Source organism: Macrobrachium nipponense, chromosome 6 (assembly GCF_015104395.2).
Source record: "Macrobrachium nipponense isolate FS-2020 chromosome 6, ASM1510439v2, whole genome shotgun sequence".
Lineage (NCBI taxonomy): Eukaryota > Metazoa > Arthropoda > Malacostraca > Decapoda > Palaemonidae > Macrobrachium > Macrobrachium nipponense.
In genome coordinates this window covers 16,688,155-16,706,953 of record NC_061108.1, presented here as the reverse complement: position 1 = coordinate 16,706,953, position 18,799 = coordinate 16,688,155, and the positions used below count along the sequence as shown (strand labels likewise).

At 46.3% G+C, this 18,799-nt stretch overlaps 1 protein-coding gene across 1 annotated transcript in view; it reads right to left on the bottom strand.

Annotated features, from left to right (window-relative positions):
* The window catches only part of LOC135216442 (dnaJ homolog subfamily C member 16-like), a 301,782-nt gene that overhangs the window by 62,020 nt on the left and 220,963 nt on the right, over window positions 1-18,799 (bottom strand). The window contains 4 exon segments of the mRNA XM_064251813.1: window positions 1,166-1,393; window positions 1,841-1,936; window positions 2,852-2,928; window positions 15,821-16,020. Coding sequence (XP_064107883.1) covers window positions 1,166-1,393; window positions 1,841-1,936; window positions 2,852-2,928; window positions 15,821-16,020 — 601 coding nt within the window.

Genomic DNA, 18,799 nt, shown 5'->3' with positions numbered 1-18,799 from the left:
CGACATGTGAAAATCTCTGATATCTGAAAATCAGCGAATATTCGTTGCTTATCAGTGCCAATAACCGGATATCGGTACCAATAACCAAATTTCAGCGCCTCTGTTAGGTATGTATCAGCACCAGTACCTATTATAGGTGTTGAAAATTCCTGATTTTCATAGCTAAACAAGTGCCATAAAACAGGATCGCCAATAACTGGGGACTGCTACTGTATTATTTAAATTCAAATAAACAAAATCTAAAAATATAAGTAAAAATGGGAAAACCATTCAATTATACCCCACAAACAAGGGAGCTTGACTCTTAAACTGTGGAAAGCCAAAGCAGCCAGGCTATGTTGCAGACCAAGATTTGAGACCAGTAGTTACATGGTCAATATCCAAGGCAATCCAAAAGATCCAACACTTCCATTAATCAACTAAGAGCATAACAGAAAGGTTATGATAAGTGTATCATTTTTACCTTCAAAAACATAAAAAAATTATTGAATAAAACCCTTGTGAAATAAATTCTTATAACCAAAATTGTGGGTAATTAATAAACATTCTTACAAAGGGAATTAAATCTACTTTAAAATCCTAATAACAAATAAAAACAAGTTGTCAACATGATAAACATACTAAACTGTTCTTAAATGATAAGTGACAATAGAAGTATAAAGTAAGCCTAAGAAGTTTGGCAGTTGAATATGAGACCTGAGGGAATGGATGCAACATGAAAGCTTCAGCTTCAGTTTCAACCCCTTTCATCCTTGAAGATAAATTCTAAATCCAATTAGTAATTGTTGAAAAAATAACAAATTAGCAGAAAAAGCACACAGCAAGCAACATGACAATATTTTAAAAATTGAGAAAAAAAGTCTTATCCAACAGCCCCCATTCCCCTACACAAAGAGAAGCAGGTATATGCACTAATGAATTCAGCTGAGTTTAAAACTTTCCAGTAATTCATATTAAGGCCATTTTTCCAAATAATCAGAACTACACTGAGAAACTTCCACCAACTGCTTTTCACACTGAAATCTTAAGTTATTTCTTTATTCTGAAATTTATTATCGCTTACATCTTTTAAAAATAGACTTACACACTTCTTGAAATTTAATATCGCTTACATCATTTAAAAAGACAGCTAAAAACTCAAAGCATACATAGAGGAACAACTTACTTTCTATATGGCCAACAAGCTTTGTGGAATTTAGGCATTAATTTTGCCCTGCTTTCTGAATCACAAAGCATAACCAGTGTACGGCATCCTGGTTTCAACATTCGTACCAGACCATTGTAGGTTTCTCCTCGTAGCTCATGCACTTTAAGCTGAGGCTGAACCCTCAGCTTCCCAGTCTGATCAACAAATACCCCTCCTGTTTTGCTTACACGCTCTTCCTCTAGTTTTCTGCAATAAAGAGAAACATTGATCAATGTAATCTCTTCAAATGAATTTCATATTATTTAGATGGAAAAACATTCAATTAACTTTTATATTAAAATGAAATGGTCATATCAGAACAACTTTTTACAACTAATTCACGTTTGTTTGAAATTGCTATCCTCAAATAACCATAATACTATTCAACTTTCAACAAAGGAACTACATACCAAAAAGCTGACAGAAACTTTCTCATGAGTATCCTTGTAAATACTATTTTAAAGATTAAGCTAGAGTAATAATACAATCTTACAGTAGAAATAATAATTTCTTTGTCTTATCCTTGGTGTATACATGTTCAATATTATATGGTAACAAACTATGGAAGATTCCATAATAAGAATCACCACCAAGAGGCTATCTAGTAGAATCTCATAGTGCATAATCTAAGAGAAAGTTATGAAGAAAACTTACACCAAGTAGGACATGACATATCCTCCAGCAACAATAAAGAGGACAGTAATGAAGATGGAGACAGCAGGAACTAGATCATCTTGGGTTACATTTTCCCTGTTGAGAAAATTAACTTAAGTCACTACAATTAAAATGGATCGGATTCAATTTAATCCTAAAAAGGTAAATTTCTTTCATGAAATAAACCTTTAGAATGACAATATCACATAAGTCAAATGTTAAAAAGAATACTGAATTTGAAAAGACTAAAATACCCTCTCAAAATTACATGAGAATATACTGTAATATTTTTCCAGTATATCGCATCAAGTGTGTACCTTCTGGAAAACCAGACATCTATAAAAGTACACTCACTCTGTAAAAGTTACCATGCAAGAAAGTATCTATAATGGGTTCCAATACTCATGCAAATTTTGTATACAATGTTGCTTTCTTTTTTAGTGGATTGGCCAGGAAATACAGCTATGCCCTTCTTGAATATCATTACTATAACAACCATGACTATTAAAAGCTATCAATTTCTTTCAAAATTATTTGCTACAATATATGTAACACCTGTACTATACAGCAAGTACTACTATAAAATCACCCATCATGTAATTTGAATGAATACCAACAAAACACAATGAAAAATATAGTATCTAACTTGGTCAAAAGTGCTTTTCAACTGCTCAGATGTAAGAATTTATGAAAGGCTGCAATTTAAATAAATTTTTATATAACTCCCTGCCACTCTGACTTGATATGAAAGTGAAGTAGTTTAAAAAACTAGGACAAAACCTTAAGGCACGTCTCATTCTGTGAGAGAAAATTAAGAGCATATTCAAATGACTTCATATATAACCCAGAGATACAGTAATTGAATTCCACTTACGTGTTTGGGTTACTCAATCCCACCCTTACAAATCCATGAAAATTTTAAGCTCTCATTACAAATAAAGTATTTCAAAAAATAAAATAAGTTGTTTCTACTTAAAAACCATGTTTTAAAGCATAATCATACCAACTTACCTGAAGTAGTCCTGAACCGAAACCAACTTATTAATGATCCTCCAAACAATTCCTTGTGCATGCTCATCAAACAGCTCCTGTAATCAAAGAATGATGATAATGAAGTCCTTCTACGAGAACTTGGGGATATCAAATGCCAAGATTTCAATTTCCAAATTTTCTTCAAAAAACCAATGAAATTCTGTGGATTAAATTTTTTTTTTTTTAAATATTCAGCAACACTAACAAAAAAATGAGGTAAGCCTACTAAAAATGTAAAATAACATAACAGCCTATTCTGGCTTCACGTCAGATGTAAATGACAGCTGTTTGGGGAAAATTACATAACTGAAGAGTGAACCATATTGCAATGTCAGCATTCTCTTACAACCTGCCATAAATAACAGTATACAAGCTGACTTTTGGCATGAAAATATCACTCCAAAATTAAAAATCTACCTATATGGCAGAGGTAAAATGTGAACAATTACCACAGAGTGGCAAACATACATAAAAGCACTCCCAACAATTGTTGTACACCACTAAGCAAGTTGCCAGAAATATTTGCAAAAATTACTGTATTACTCAAGATTATTTATCAATTTAATACAGAGATCGATGTAAAAAAAAAAAAAAAAAAAAAAAAATTGGCACATAACCAAAAAAATTACAATGTTGTAAATTGTATTTTTCCTAACTATACAAACCTGAGGTCCTTTAACATATGGAATGTAATAAGTGCCAGCTGGAACCGGTCGAAAGCTTTCGAACAAGGTGGTTCGGTAGTTAACTGCCTGTCCGGTAGTTGGGTGTCCCGCCCGACTGGGAGGTGAAGCTTCACTTTGCTTTAGGCCCAGGAACAGAGTGAGGGGTGACATGAAGTGGGAATATGTGTAAAGGACCTCAGGTTTGCAGTTAGGAAAAATACAATTTACGACAAATTGTAATTTGTTCCAACACGTAATACAAACCCTCGGTCCTTTAACATATAGAAGACTCACTTATTGGTGGATAGAATCTGAGTCTTAAGAACAGACTGGTGTTCGTCCGACCTTGGTTCCCTCCCTGGTCGTAAGAGCAGAGGGAGGGATCCTAGCCTCTGCCCAGCTGATCAGGGTGTGCACCGCAGGATCAGTGGTCAGACCTCTGGACTAAATTCATAAGAGGGAGGCAAGCGTGCCTCTTATGAATAGCAAGCAAGAACTAGTTCCTACCCAAGAGCCAAATATAAGGTCATGGGTTTGTCTCTTGTTGGCGTCCACTCCCCCCCTTGTTAGGGGAGTGGTGGATAACAGCTCCTATCCCTAGTGAAAGGGACAGGACGGAGCTCGGTCGCGTAGCTGACCTGCATCGGCCTCCTGTCCCGCGTAGTCACGACCGGAGCCCTCTGCCCACAGGTAGAGGAGAGAAAGGAGGAGGAAGTGAAGCCAGCCACACTCTCATTCGCTCGCCCATTAATGCAGTCTCACAAGGATGCGATGCTGTTCTGTCCACGCGGGAGCTGGTTAAGCTGCACAACTTGTTGAGCAGCCACCACAGGTCCCAATGAAAAAGTGTCCAAGAACCTGTGGGCGATATCCCAAAGATAAAAAGATGTGAAGGTGGTCTGGTTGGCCCAAACCCCTGCCTTCAGCACCTGTGCCACGGAGAAGTTCTTGCGGAACGCAAGGGTTGGACCAATACCTCTGACTTCATGGGCTCTCGGATGAAGGGTACCGGTGTCGTCACTCCTATCTGAAGCATACGCCTTCCTGATCACCTCACGAAGCCAGAAAGAAAGCGTGTTCTTGGACACTTCCTTCTTGGTAACCCTGGTGCTAACGAAGAGGTGTTGACACTCAGGCCTGATGTGGCGAGTTCTCTTCAGATAGCGCCGTAGCGCCTTCACACAACAAAGCAGCATCTCATCCGCATCATCATTGGTGAAGTCCTTCAGGGAGGGGATCGTGAATGACTCGAACCAGTCGTCAGGGACCGAAGGGTTCCGAGTCTTCGCTACGAAATATGGGACGAAATCGAGCATCACCGATCCCCATCCCCTTGTGTGCTTTACATCGAAGGAAAGACCATGAAGTTCCCCTACTCTCTTCACCTATGCCAGGGCCAGCAGATAGACGGTCTTGAGGGTCGGATCCCTGCCTAACGACTCGCGGAGTGGCTCGAAGGGTCTTCGAGTCAAACTCCTTAGGACGAGAGTCACGTCCCACCCTGGGGGCTGAGTTCCCTGAGTGGGGAAGACCTCTCGAAGCTCTTCATCAGGAGGGAGATCTCCATGGAGGTGGAAATGTCCACTCCCTGCAGCTTAAGGACTAGGGCCAGGGTGGCTCTGTAACCTTTCACTGCGGAGGATTTGGGATTTTGTGACTGATCCTCGGGCTAAGAGAAGAAGAGTGAATTCTTCTTCATCTTCAGACCAGGACTGTTGTATCCCAGTCAGCAGGAAAGTCGGGAAGTCAGTGGCTGGTAAGCACAAAGCTAGCGGACGAAGCTGTTTGCAAGAGTCCGAACGAGCAAGAGGCAACGGGCGATGGACTAGCGGCCGACGCGGAGTTGCCAGTACAGATTACAGACTACGATACCGTTGGCAAAATCAACGTTGGCGGCGAAAAGTGCAGCAAAGAATAGAATGCAGGTTCCAGTTTTGCCCGTAAGACCATTTAAAATACGGAAAAAGGATGATAAGGCTCCTATTAAAAGAACGAAGAATAGAGAGTTGGCAACCTCGTCTGATACGTTGGTGGAAGGCATTGTCCGCCTGGATGAAAGATCGAGGCCAAATTCTCCGACGCTCGGAAACAATAGCAATCCTAATAGAGACGAAGTTATCTCGGTTTCAAGGGAGCCTTCATCTTGGAGGTGTAGACAAGATTCTTGCTCTAGATCCGTGAGCAGAGAAAGAGTGAGGCGTTCTCGTTCCCCTGCTGACTATTCGGGATCGAGCCGGCGGCGGCCATCAGAGATCAAAGAGGCCGTTTGTCAGAGGATAGGGGGTGAGATAACATCCCCTGTGGCGGAGCACAGTATGTTAGAGCCGGAGGGAGGAGAAAACCAGGAGTTTCTGGCCTCGTATGCGGAGGTGATTGATTTGATTCATCAATTCAATAACCTTTCGGAGAAGACAGAAACACCTGCCAGTATGCTTCCTCCGGGAATTGACATGGTATTTGGAGTGAAAAAGGATACCAAGGTGTCGTATGAATTATCTTGTTCAAGTCATGCGGACTCTGTTTTACAACATGTAAACGCACGGATTGCAGGAAGCGATAATTCCTTAAGATCTAATAGATCATTTGAATTTGTTCCTCCTCCAATAATGAAACAAAGGAAATATTATACGACACCGACGGTCCCTTTGCTGTCTAGGCAAGTGAACCCTAATGCGGTACGGTTAAGGACTGGATTAACCTTAGATCAGGTTAAAATGCAGTGCCCTTCGATGACTTACCAAGAGGCTGCTAAGTTAGAAGCAACAGCTTCTTCTGTCTTTCAGACTACTTCTTGGTTAGATCTTTGGTCGACAGCAGTGGCGAAGATTGCATCCTCAGAAGTGACAGGAAAGGTAGTGGATGAATCATTGTTCATTAGATTACTACAATCAGGTTCCAAAGCGATTGCGTACTTGACAAACCATTCTGAGCTGCATATTGCACATACTGTTACCTTCCCTTCTTTGTTTATAGGATTTCTACCACCCCTACCTAGGTTCCATCTTCCCTGATATATGGCAATTTGTCCAAAATTGCATTTTTCCTAACTATACAAACCTGAGGTCCTTTTACAATAGGAAGGTAACTAGTGGCAGCTGGAACGGTCGTAAGTTTCGAGCAAGGGAGTTCAGTGGTTAACTGCTTGTCCGACAGTGCGCGCACAGCGCGACTTGGAGGTGAAGAATCACTTTTGCTTTAGGCCCAGGAAAAAACACAGTGAGGGGTGGCAGGAGGTGGGACTATATGTAAAAGGACCTCAGGTTTGTAAAGTTAGGAAAAATGCAATTTTCGACAAATTGCCATTTGTTCTGGTACGTTATATAAACCATCGTCCTTTTACAATAGGAAGACTTCACTTCTTGGTGGGAGGAATCTGAGTCTTTTGAGAACAGACTAGTGTTCGCCCAACCTTGGATTGCCTCCCTGGTCGTAAGAGCGAGGGAGGTATCCTAGCCTCTGCCCAATTGATCGGGGTATGTACCGCAGGATCAATGGTCAGACCTCTGGACCCAAGTAATAAGAGGGAGGCAAGCGTACCTCTTAAAACTAGCAAGCAAGAACTTGTTCCTATTGCAAGAGGCAATATGAAGTCATGGGTTGTCTCTTGTTGGCTTCCACTCCCCCCCCCCCCCCCCCTTGTTGTTGGGGGAAGTGGTGGATAATCGCTCCTATCCCTACTGAAAGGGATAGGATGGGGCTCGGTCGAGTAGCTTACCTGCATCGCCTCCTGATCCAGCATAGTGACTACCGCATCCCTCTGCCCACAGGTAGAGTGAGAGAAAAAGATGGGGAAGAGGCCAGTCACCTTCTCAATCACCTATCCCTTCATGCAGTCACACTAGGAAGAGATGCTGTTCGGTCCACTCGGGTGCTGGGTAAGCTAAACAACGTGTTGAGCAGCCACCACGGGTCCTAAGGAACAAGTGTCCAAGGACCTGTGGGCTATATCCTGAAGGTAGAAGGAGGTGCATGTGGTCTGGTTGGACCAGACCCCTCCCTTCAGTACCTACACCACGGAGAAGGTCTTGCGGAACGCGAAGGAAGGACCAATATCTCTGACTTCGTGGGCTCTCGGACGAAGGGTACGGATGTCGTCGCTACCATCAGCTTCGTATGCCCTCCTGATCACCTCATGCAGCCAGAGAGAAAGTGTGTTCCTGTAACTTCTTCTTGGTCATCCCAGTGCTAACGAAGAGGTGTCAACACTCAGAACTGAGGTGTCGAGTTTTCTTCAGATAGCGCCGTCGCGCCCTCACAGGACAAAGCAGCATCTCCTTCGCATCGAAGGCGAAGTCCATTAGGGAGGGGATTGTGAAGGACTCAAACCAATCGGCAGGGACCGAAGGATTCTGAGTCTTTGCTACGAAATTTGGTACGAAATCGAGCGTCACAGATCCCCTTCCCCTGGATGCTTGACTTCACAAGAAAAGCCATGCAGTTCCTCAGAGGAAAAGAAGGGAATAGTCACTAGGACCTATCCCTCTTCTCGACATAATCTTCGGTGATGTCCAGTACCCATACTGGTCTATCCGTCTGCAGCGAAGTGTCTCGCATTCTCAAATCCCATTGCAGCGAAGCCTCTCGCGGTCTCGTATCCCCCTGCGGCGAAGTCTCTCCGTCTCCGTAGTGGATAGGACACCGACACTCCATGGTGGGTGTCGATGGTATGGGTACTGGGACAAGCTAGAAAGATGAAGTAATGATTGATCTGGAACAACCGAACTAGGTCCACAGTGTAGCTCGCAACTGACTTGGGCACTTTGACAGCTGCCAACTAACTGCGTTCGGTTGAGTGAGGCAAGCTGTCCAAGCATCCGAGCAAGTCACGTGACCTTCGCCTTTAAAGGGGTATGCCGAGAGACCATCAAATCGTCTATTTGTTTGCCACCGATGCCAGACGGCGAGGTGATGATTCTCTCAAGGCATGTGCCCAACAGGCGAAAGTCAATTGCCTTCTAGAGACCGAGGTCCCTGATGGCAAGACAGAATTCTCATAGTAGTTGAATCTCAGCTAAGGAGAAACAACACTATGTGCCGTTGAAGACGAAGGTGGAAGGTGAATGCCACCTACGTCTTCACAGCCGAATCGAGAGAAGTAATTCTCTAGATTCTGAACCTGTGGTTACAAAGGACTGAAAATGCTAAACCGTTATTTCATTGCTGTTCGGTGAGAAGTCGTAGTTGCAATAAAAGCGGGGCGCTTTTCAGTCATGAAAACACAGGGATGTACTGCCTGAAGAACTGCTTCTCATGGGCTGATCATCATTTCTTCAGGTTATCCAGGGAGGACAATATAATTGGAAGTAGAGCTGGCAGGGCGGGGAACAGGTGATATCTTCCGTTATACATCTGTAATTCGGGGTGAACAATGAACAATTGCACACCTACGAATACGAGATATTTTAAAAGACAAACTCAGATGTCTGAAGAAATCATTCCGCATTATCGCAGGGGTGCGATGCAGCGGGAGACTAGGCTACAGACTTCTGTAACCGTGCGGTAAACAGAAAGATGATAGTCTATTGAGATATCTCTGTCTGAAAATTCTCGCAATGTCCAAGGCGATGCAGTAGAGATGGTCATTCATGTATGCAAGAATCCCAGTCAATCAGAGACCTAAGTCTGTGATTGTCGGGCAGAGATACGGTTCAGTAGTCAATCATTGTAGAGGAGAGACATATAAACCGACCGTTCATCTCGGAGAGCCAGCTGGTACTGGGCTGCGTCAGGCAGCTCAATACTATACTGTTAGCTCTCGCTCACTCGTCATCCTGAGTTGCCAGGTAATCCATTCCAAGAAGGAATGCGTTCGGCTAGAACCATTGAGCGTAAAAAAATACGCTCGAGCAATTGTATTTAAACGAAACGGATTTCGGTAAATACAAAAGCTGAGGTGGTGTTGTCGTAACAATACCATAAGTATCTCAAAATCGAAAGTGGTAACTCCTGGGAGGTTGCAGGCAGTCCTGACTTGCAGTTCAATTAAGATACTATTCGTCTCGATCGCAATCCGTAGAGTTAACTACGGTATGTGCCTACACCCGGACAATTCAACTGATTAACAGAATCATGTAGCGAGGGCAATATACTTAGTATATTTGTAGGTTCCTATACAAAGACCTCCATCCTAAATTCTTTTCCATTCGAGGAATGAGAATAAGGATTGGAAGCCGACACCCTTCATTCTCTAATCAAGAGAGTGAAGGAGAAGTCTTCCCTGAAGGAAAGCTTCAATGGTGATAACAGAATACCGAAAATGATAGTTCAAGCCAAACTGGATGTCCCCGTCCGTTCTTCTCTATCCCAGGGTTGGCCGCCAGCAGCAGTGCTTCTTCTGAGTGCTAGAAATTCCAGGAATTCGAGCATTCGGTGAGATTCCCGATAATCATAGTAACAATTATCCGGGATTCTCGTCTAGCCCACTCTGGACCGCGGTTTCGCCCAAGTGTTTGCAGATCGTAAAAAACCAGAACACTCTGAGAATGCTAGAAATTCCGAAGAATTCTAAGCGCTCGGCGAAACCCCCACCGAATTCGTCAGTTGATCATCGGTTGGTGGTCCTCCCAATTCCTGTAGAAATCGAGGATGGGGCAGGATCCTTCCTCAACGACGGGGACTTACGTCTGGTAGGACCCGAAGGTCCCCCCAAGGAACGCAGTCCCCAACGTGGAATCCTACAGAGAACGCTCTGCAGGATCCCTCCCCTTTCCCTCATAGCCGTAGGGGGAGAGGGAATGGGGGAGGAATTGGATACTTGCTCGCCTTCCCAGCGGAACTAGCAGTTGGAGAAGCGAATACGAGCAGCCATCACCTTGCGGCGATGGCCCCTCAGTCTGGGAAAACGTATCGTCAGGAGAAAACGTTTTCCCGAGGGGCGTTACAAACTCGTACTGTAGGTTAAGCATCTGCCGCCACCGTGAACGTCGTCTGGGTGGGGCTGATCAAGCACCTGACAGAAGAGAGCCGATACCGTCATCAAACGCGTCCCAGTCCTCGTCGAGGCCGAAACCTTTCAAGAGAATCGAAGGGGGAGTGCGCCCTGTTCTCTTGAATGCGTGGTCCAGACGGACCGTCATGTGAACAGCGGTGATGGTCCCTCCAAGAGTCTGGTAAGCGTCAATCGTCCTTGCCAGCCCCACCACCCTCATGGTCACTCCTGCTTGCCTCGTTCCTCCCGGTGTAGTCTGAGGAGGTTGAAGGGACAGGTGAGGGAGACCTGATGCTCCTACCCTTCCTAATAGCATGCTAGTAGTCTGGGAGGACTGCAGGCGATCGCCAACTAACGGTGGCGATCGAGCTGCAGGTCTGGACCAGCGGCTTCTTGTGGAGAAAAGCTGGACCAAGGAACAGAGCATCGGTCTTATGTCAGGGGAGCTGTTATGAGAGCTCCTCCCCTGCCTACCAGCAGAACCGTTAGGCTGGGAGGACTGTGGCGATCATCAACCACGGTGATGGTCGAGTTGCTGGTCTGGACCAGCGGTTTTCCTGCCTTCAGGAGATAACTGGCGATCAAGCCGCAGGCCTGGTCGTGCGGCTCTCCTGGGGAAAGCGGCTAGACCGAGAGCAGCGGCGACGGTCCCAATGGCGATCTCCCCGAGGTCGTTGTGCTGACGAATCAGCACAATGACCTCAGCAAAATTCCTCTGGATCTCAGGAGTGACCGCATCTTGAGGAGTAGGACCATCAAGCCCTTCCAGCAAGAGCGATTCCCGAGACCCTCCTCCTTCAGAGGAAGGAACAGCGGCAGACCCCTCCCGGTCTCCTCCTGCCACTCGCACATACGACCTGGTCGATCCAAGGACCGTGCCTGGCACGTAGGGCATTGTGGCGGGATTGTGGGGGGCGCATCCCTCACAATCACTCCTTGTTATCTTGCCCTTCCCGGTGTAACCCGAGGAAGTTGGAGGAACAGGAGAGGAAGACCTGACGCTCCCCACACGCTCACCGGCAGAACCGGTGTGCTTGGGGGGCTCCAGACAATCGCCAACCCGTGGTGGCGATCGAGCTGCAGGCCTGGTCATGCCGCTCCCCTGGGGCAAGCGGCTGGACCAAGAACAGTGGCCCGGGTCCCATGCATCAGGGGAGCTGCTGCTGGTCCCCCTATCCTTCTGGTCCCGGTGGGAGCGGCGGTCAAGGGGACCTGCAGAGACCACTGTCGCGATGGAACCGGTGCCCGTTCTCACGGTGCGTCGAACCGCTGGAACCAGCCGAGGCTGGTTCCTGTGATCGAGGGAACCTCTTACCAGCCTCCGCCCGTGGTCGGTCTAGGACCGTCACAGCAACCCTGGTAACCAGCTGGTCGCTACGAGAGTGATCGCTGGCCTAGCGAGAGTCACCTGAGCGGCTCTCGCCAGCCTTCTGCTCCGTGCCTTGGTCCTGGCGCCGAGCGAACTCGGACGTCTGGGCCTTGGCTGCACGGTCGCGCGCGGGAGCCCGTACACTCAGTACCTCTCGCCAATGAGAGGCCGAGCTGGAACCTGGTGTAGCGGCAGCGCCCCTACACCAGGCAAGGAAGTACCAGTGTTAGCCGGTACTCCTCTGGTCCCCGTCTTCTTCTTCCGTGCGGAAGGAGAGACGGGCCGCGCTCCCGAAGGAGCAGGAGGACCAGCAGAAGGAACCCCCGTCCCACCGAAGTGAGACAGGCCCCTAGAAGTTCCTGAGGGAGCCTTCTTAGGGGGGGAGGAGGCAGCCTTCTTCTTCCTCGGCTTTGGAAGCCTTGGAAGTCGAAGGGGAAGAGGCGGTAGCAGGCGACGAAGCCGACGACGACGACATCATCTTCTCTTCTTCTTTGTCAGCTCCCTCAGGACAGACGTCAGGTCCTCCATCCAGGATGGAGCCGGGGCTGCTGTTGCCGAAGCAACAGGGCCCGGCTGCAACTGTCCGGAAGGACCAGCGACTGGGGCAGCAACACCACGGGCTGGGACGACATCGGCAGGTGCAGGAACAGCAGGAGCGGTAGGTGCGGCAGGTAAGGTAGGCAGGTCAGGTACAGCAGGAAACGGGGCAGCAGCCAGCGACATCCTGAGTACCGGCGGCAGGTCCAGGGGCGAGCTCTTCGGGCATCAGAAGCCAGGGGCTGGTAGCACGAAGAACCCGGAAGGGGGAGGCACGCCTCTCCTCGGCACGGCAGCGACCGGGCCCTGCACAGCGGCCGTCAAAGTCACTGACATCACGTGCGGGGTGTAGGCCAGGTGAGGAGGGGCGGCGTACCCTGGAGTCGAGACATCGTGGTAGTGGTGGTCACCGCTCCATGGGTGACTGGCACAGCACCCGCCAGATGCTGGAGCAGCCCCTGGACGCTCGGCACGCCCTGGAGCCCCAGCGACACCCGCACCTGGCCGAGGTCGTCGCCCGCAGCAGGAGCACCTGAGGTAGCAACAGTCGGGTGATTAGGAGGGGTTCCCCGTCGCACGTGGGGGGGGGAAGCCCCACCCCAAATGAACAGAAGACCCTGAATACAAATGCACGTCGGGGCACCTCACGCCCTCCTCTACGCTCGACAGATCGGGCGAAGAGAAGGACCGAGAAACCTCCCCTGAAGGGGGAAGGCGCCATACATGGGAGCTGAGCCAGGGGCAGGAAAAAAAGAGGAAGTGTCCGAAACCAAGGGAGTCGCTGGAGAGCTTTCGACGACTCCTTGGCAGGTCTACGCTTCCTCCTACCCTCGTACAGCACCCACTGCACCTCCGACCAAATTACACAAAATTACATGGCTCGGTCCGAGGGCATTCACGCCCCCGCACAAAGGACATGAGGATCTATCTCGGGGAAAGAGCGAAAGACCCCACACTTGCGGCCCTCCACACCAGGGCAAACTCCGCGGCTAATGGGGGGGCGCGGGGATAGCTCCATTGCACGAGAATCCATAATCAATGTAATAAAAAGTAATAAAGAAAGTCACTTACTTACAATACACTTTCACTACACTGACAAACCAAGTTGAGAAACAACACACAACCAAAGCATACGACGATGAAGCGGGCAGAGAGCGATGACGAACATGTCCTCCACCAACGCGGCCGAAAGCAAAAGTGGTTCTTCACCTCCCAATTGCACTGCACGCGCACTGTTGGACAAGCAGTTAACTACCGAACTCCCTTGTTCGAAGCTTACGACCGTTCCAGCTGCCGCTAGTTACCTTCCTATTGTAAAAGGACCGATGGTTTGTATAACGTACCGGAACAATTCTGGTTTTCCCTCCCTCTCCCAGAACTGGCATTGCCTTCTGATGACCCCCACCATTCCCGTTCCTCTTTAGTCCCTAATCCCTCAAATAGTCTTTTCATTGTTTGCAACACTGTTTCGTACTCTAGCTTTTCTTGCCCACAAGACGATAATATTTGTTTTTGATTTTCCGTTAGATTTGCTTGCTCTATTACATGATAACCCTTGACTTCCCCTTCAAGCTTGCCTTTCCCCATTGCTCTTTCACACTCAGATGCTGCCTTCTCGTACCTAATTAAATAGTCCGCCATCTTTTCACTAGATTCTCTTCTTATTAGAAGGTACCTTTTTATTCTGCTGTAATTCTCCATTACTGAGTCTTTTAGATAGGCTTTATCTAGTTTCTCTAGGATTAACTTTGGACCCTCTTTACCAGTAAGTTTATCTCTATCTAATGCTTCCACTAGCTCTCGGGCTTTCCCTTTTAAGCTCACTCATTTCTATCGCCGGGTATTTTGTATCTTCTCCATACAGCAATAGCCAATCTTCGGCTTGGCCTTTCCATTCTTTGTATTCTTCTTGTATCCTGCTAAACCTAAGACATTCCCTTCTCCATCTAGTATTCTCCCTTTGTTCACTTTCGGATCCAGGCATCTTTGATCAACCACACTCTGCTACCAGTTTGAATTTTAGTCTAGCCTAACCCCTTTTATTTACACAAAAGAATAATCTACCCACCTGCACACTTTCTCCAACTTCAGTATACTCCAGAAATCACCTTAGAACAACAGCACAACAGAACTTACGACCCAAAAACTCCTACCAGACAAGAGAGCTCTCCCCTACCAACCACACACCACCAGCACGACCCTTCTACTCCACCGTGTTATTGTTTACATCCCCCCGACGCCGCTGCCATCTTGTCTAAGACGTCACAACACAACTTAAATACATCAACAGACACCTTCTAGAATCAACCATATGCTGTCCATATATAGGACACTTACCATATTTCAATAATGCATAAAATATAACAATTATACAATATATAATCAGGGGGAGTTCCCACCCCGAGTACAACTGAACGTCGGGGTGCCACGCTCCCTCCTCTACACTCAACTGATCAAGTGAAGAGGACCGCGACACGGCCCCCAAAGGGGGCTAAGACGGAGGAAGGAAAGAGGAAGACGTGTCCATAACCAGTGGAGTCGCTGGAGAGCTCTCCGACGACTCCTTGGACGGCTTACGCGCCTTCTTCCTCCCCTCGTATCGCTCCCACTGCTCCTCCGACCACGATACACAACCTATCACATGTCTCGGAGCGAGAGCATTCGCGGCCCCGGCACCAAGTACATAAAGCATAAGGGTCTACTTCATAAAAAGACCTAAAGGCCCCACACCTACAGCCCTCCACACCAGGGCACAATCTGCGGCTGACTGGGGGGCGAGGGGGTCTCTCCGGCTCGTGGCCTTCCATTTTACCACGAACAATGGTGTGACAAAGAAAAAAACCAAGTACTTACAAGCTTTCACGCGCACAAGTACTACCAGGTTAGAGAAAAAGAGGTGATGAACTTCGTAGAGAAATGAACCAAGCATACAACACAGCAGGCAGAGTGGCGAAGAGCACGTCTAGTTCCGATGGCAGCCGAAAGCAAAGTGAAGCTTCACCTCCCTGTCGGGTGGGACACCTGACTACCGGACAGGCAGTTAACTACAGAACCACTTTGTTCAGAAGCTTACGACCGGTTCCAGCTGGCGCTGATTACATTCCATATGTTAAAGGACCGAGGGTTTGTATTACGTGTCGGAACAAACTATTGTTTCCAGCATATGATACATGGACTGTAGAGACTGATAACACCCAAGTCGAGTTGATGTCAAGAAGTACTGACTATGCATCAGTGCATCCTGAGCTTGTCTACTTTGTGACATGAAAATAAAATCACTAATCAAATTTTTATAAAGAACTGTTTCAGTACAGATAAAAGCACATTTTTAATACAGTATCCTGATAATATTCCACTTAATAGCACATATTCACTATAAACATAGCCTCAAGTTTCATTCATTCTCTCTAAATCCTAAATGTCTTGATATAATTAGCAAACTCACCAACCTGAACTACTGTTTCAAAAGGCATTGGCTGATTAGAATGTAGAAGTCGTTGAACAGCAGCTCTCAGAGCCTCTCGAGAAGCATTATGCTTCTCAGGTTCTACTTCCCATCCGCCATCCAACCATTCATACTTGAGATGATTCTGATCTTTTCGCCACAAAATAACAATGTGATGATTTGTCTCCACTGGTGATCCAGATGCTATGGTAAAAACTTTGATTAATCAACATGTAATGCTATGAGCAAACATTATGCAACAGGACAAAAAAAACTATATTATGTGCTTCAGAAAATAATTAGCTGGTTGGCAATCTAATTAACACACAATTTTTGACTGAAAAACTTTTTTTCACTATTTCAAGTATGTACTAGTAGAGTACTTTGCTTTACAAATGCCCTCCAGATGGGGAAGATATCAGGATCTTACTCAGTGAAAGAAATGGAAATTACCAGTGCTTCTGGCATTTCAATAAATTCTTTCCTGTTTTTTTCATAAACACAAACTTTACTTGTTTTCATCAATCCTAACAAGCAGACAATTATTAAATCTAAAGTATTGTAAGGCTCTGTAGTAGCTGTAGAAATGCTATATACTAGTGGATTTCTTTGCAACAATAAAAAAACAACCACAAAAACCAAGACAAGCAAGGAAACAAAAAAGGGATTTTGACGTAGGGAAAATCTATTTCTGGGCGAGGAAGCCGTGTCGCCCAGTGAAATGTGTCTGCTTTAGCACTATTTCTAGTAAAATATTGCTATTATACCAGAGAACTGCTAAATTGGACATGTCAGAAGCCTCCGACTCGCTCACCTATATAAAACTGGGGCGAGTGTTAAACACTACCACAGCAACCCCTCCAATTAGCCTTTTCCTCATCAAAAGACCCTAAATACGGGGAGCCGACCCATAGGTCACACCTAGCTACCCCGTTGAAGGCGTCTGTGACGTCATACTTATCGATAGCAATGAAGCTTGGTGCACAGCAAGGGGGGGGGGGGAAACCAGGGGGGGATTTCACTGGGCGACACTGCTTCCTCGCCCAGAAATAGATTTTTCCTACGTCAAAATCCCTTTTCTGGGCTCAGCCGTGTCGCTCCCGTGAAATTGTACCAGGGAAACACCAAGCTACATCACTCTGAAATGAAATAGAATATTAAATTGTATAAATTAACACCATACACCAATTCTAATAACAAAGACATTTGCTGCGGTAGGTAGAATGTTAATAATGCTGGCATAATGGAAAATATTCATATGACACAAGGACAGTACTATACTGATGTTGTAGCAGGAGACACTGATCTCCCTACAGCTATTGCATGATATTTAAGATCCTCCAAAGACTTATGGTAATGCTTTTGGAAAACCCAGTGTGACTTCCAACCAGTATACTTCTTCAGATCATCAAAGTTCATATATTTGAAGAAATTTACAGAAGTTGTTATAGCCCGAATACCACGCAGCTTGGGAAATGACCCTGGGCTGGCTTTCTTGATAAAATACAAAAACTGCTGCCTAATGCCCTTTAGAGATATGGTACCACCGCCGCCCCACATGAAAAGGGGGGGGGGCCTTCGGAAAAGGTAGTTGTTCTAGATAAATAGCCCTTAAGAGTTTTAACAGGACATAAAGATGGATGTTGCGGAAGCAGAACAACCTTCCATGGGGACCACCTTACCAAAAAGTTCTCATTCTTAGCCATAAAGTATTTATTTGGTGAAAGCAACACGTCACTCAAGGAAAGGAATTCTATATGCCCTTGGCCTCTAGATAAAGATGACATCTCCGATATTCTGGCACCTGAAGCCAGACTTAATAAAAACAGTGCCTTACGCAATAGGGTTTGGCAATCACATTTGAAGTTGCCTGTTTTAGAGTCTAACCTGAGAACATCGTTAAGAAACCATGACACTGACGACGGCCTGTGAATGGGCACATGCCCTTGGGATTGAGGTGAAATAAGACTCAGTTAGATTTATACCAAACCCGAGAAGAAAAATCTTTTTCAGAGCTGACTTAGTGGTTGTTATTGTGGCAACTGCCAAGTCTTGTTCGAATAAAGTCCTGAAGAAGGTTATAGCCACGTTCATTGTCATTACTTTGACATTTGATTCCCTGAGAAATGTAGACAATTGTTTAACTGCTGAATCATACTGGCAAAATGTAGATTCTCTTTTGTCTGACTCCAAGAACAAAATGTTCTGTGGATCAATGTCCCCTACTCTCCTACCTGCAAACTTCATGAAATCCATAAAGATAGGGTTTTGTGAAGACCTGAGGAATCGAACACAGTCACCGTTTGAACTTGTTGCGACAGCCTCAAGTCCAGGAGAGGGTGAGGACAAAGACCTAGTTCTAGGAGAAGGGGAAACCAATTGCTCTTGGGCCAGTAAGGAGCTATGAGAGCCACCTGACCTTTGAAGGATTTCAACTTGTGCAGCACCTTCAGGAGAAGGTTCACTGGAGGGAATAAATAAACCTTCCTCCACTGGTTCCAATCTATACTCAGGGTGTCCGTAGCGTATGCCAGAGGGTCCATATTTGGGGCTACATAACAGGGCAGCTTGTGGCTTGCCCCTGTAGCGAACAGATCTACTTCCAGACCCAGTACTCTCTTGAAGGATTCCTGGTCCAGTGACCATTCTGACTCCAGGGGGACTGACCGGGACAGTGCGTCTGCTACTACATTGTGGACTCCTGCCAGATGGGAAGCCGATAGATGCCAGGTGTTCTTGTCAGCTAGAGAAAAAAAATGCTATCATCACATGGTTCACATGACTTAGACTTTGAACCACCTCTGTTATACAATGTACCACTACCGCACTGTCGAGAACCAACCTGACATGTGTCTTCTCCGGAGGACGGAGCTCCTTTAAGGTCAGAAACACTGCCATAGCTTCCAGGATGTTGATGTGAAGCTTTTGGAACTGAGGTGACCAAGTTCCCTGAACCTTCTCGTGCTGTGAATAACCTCTCCAA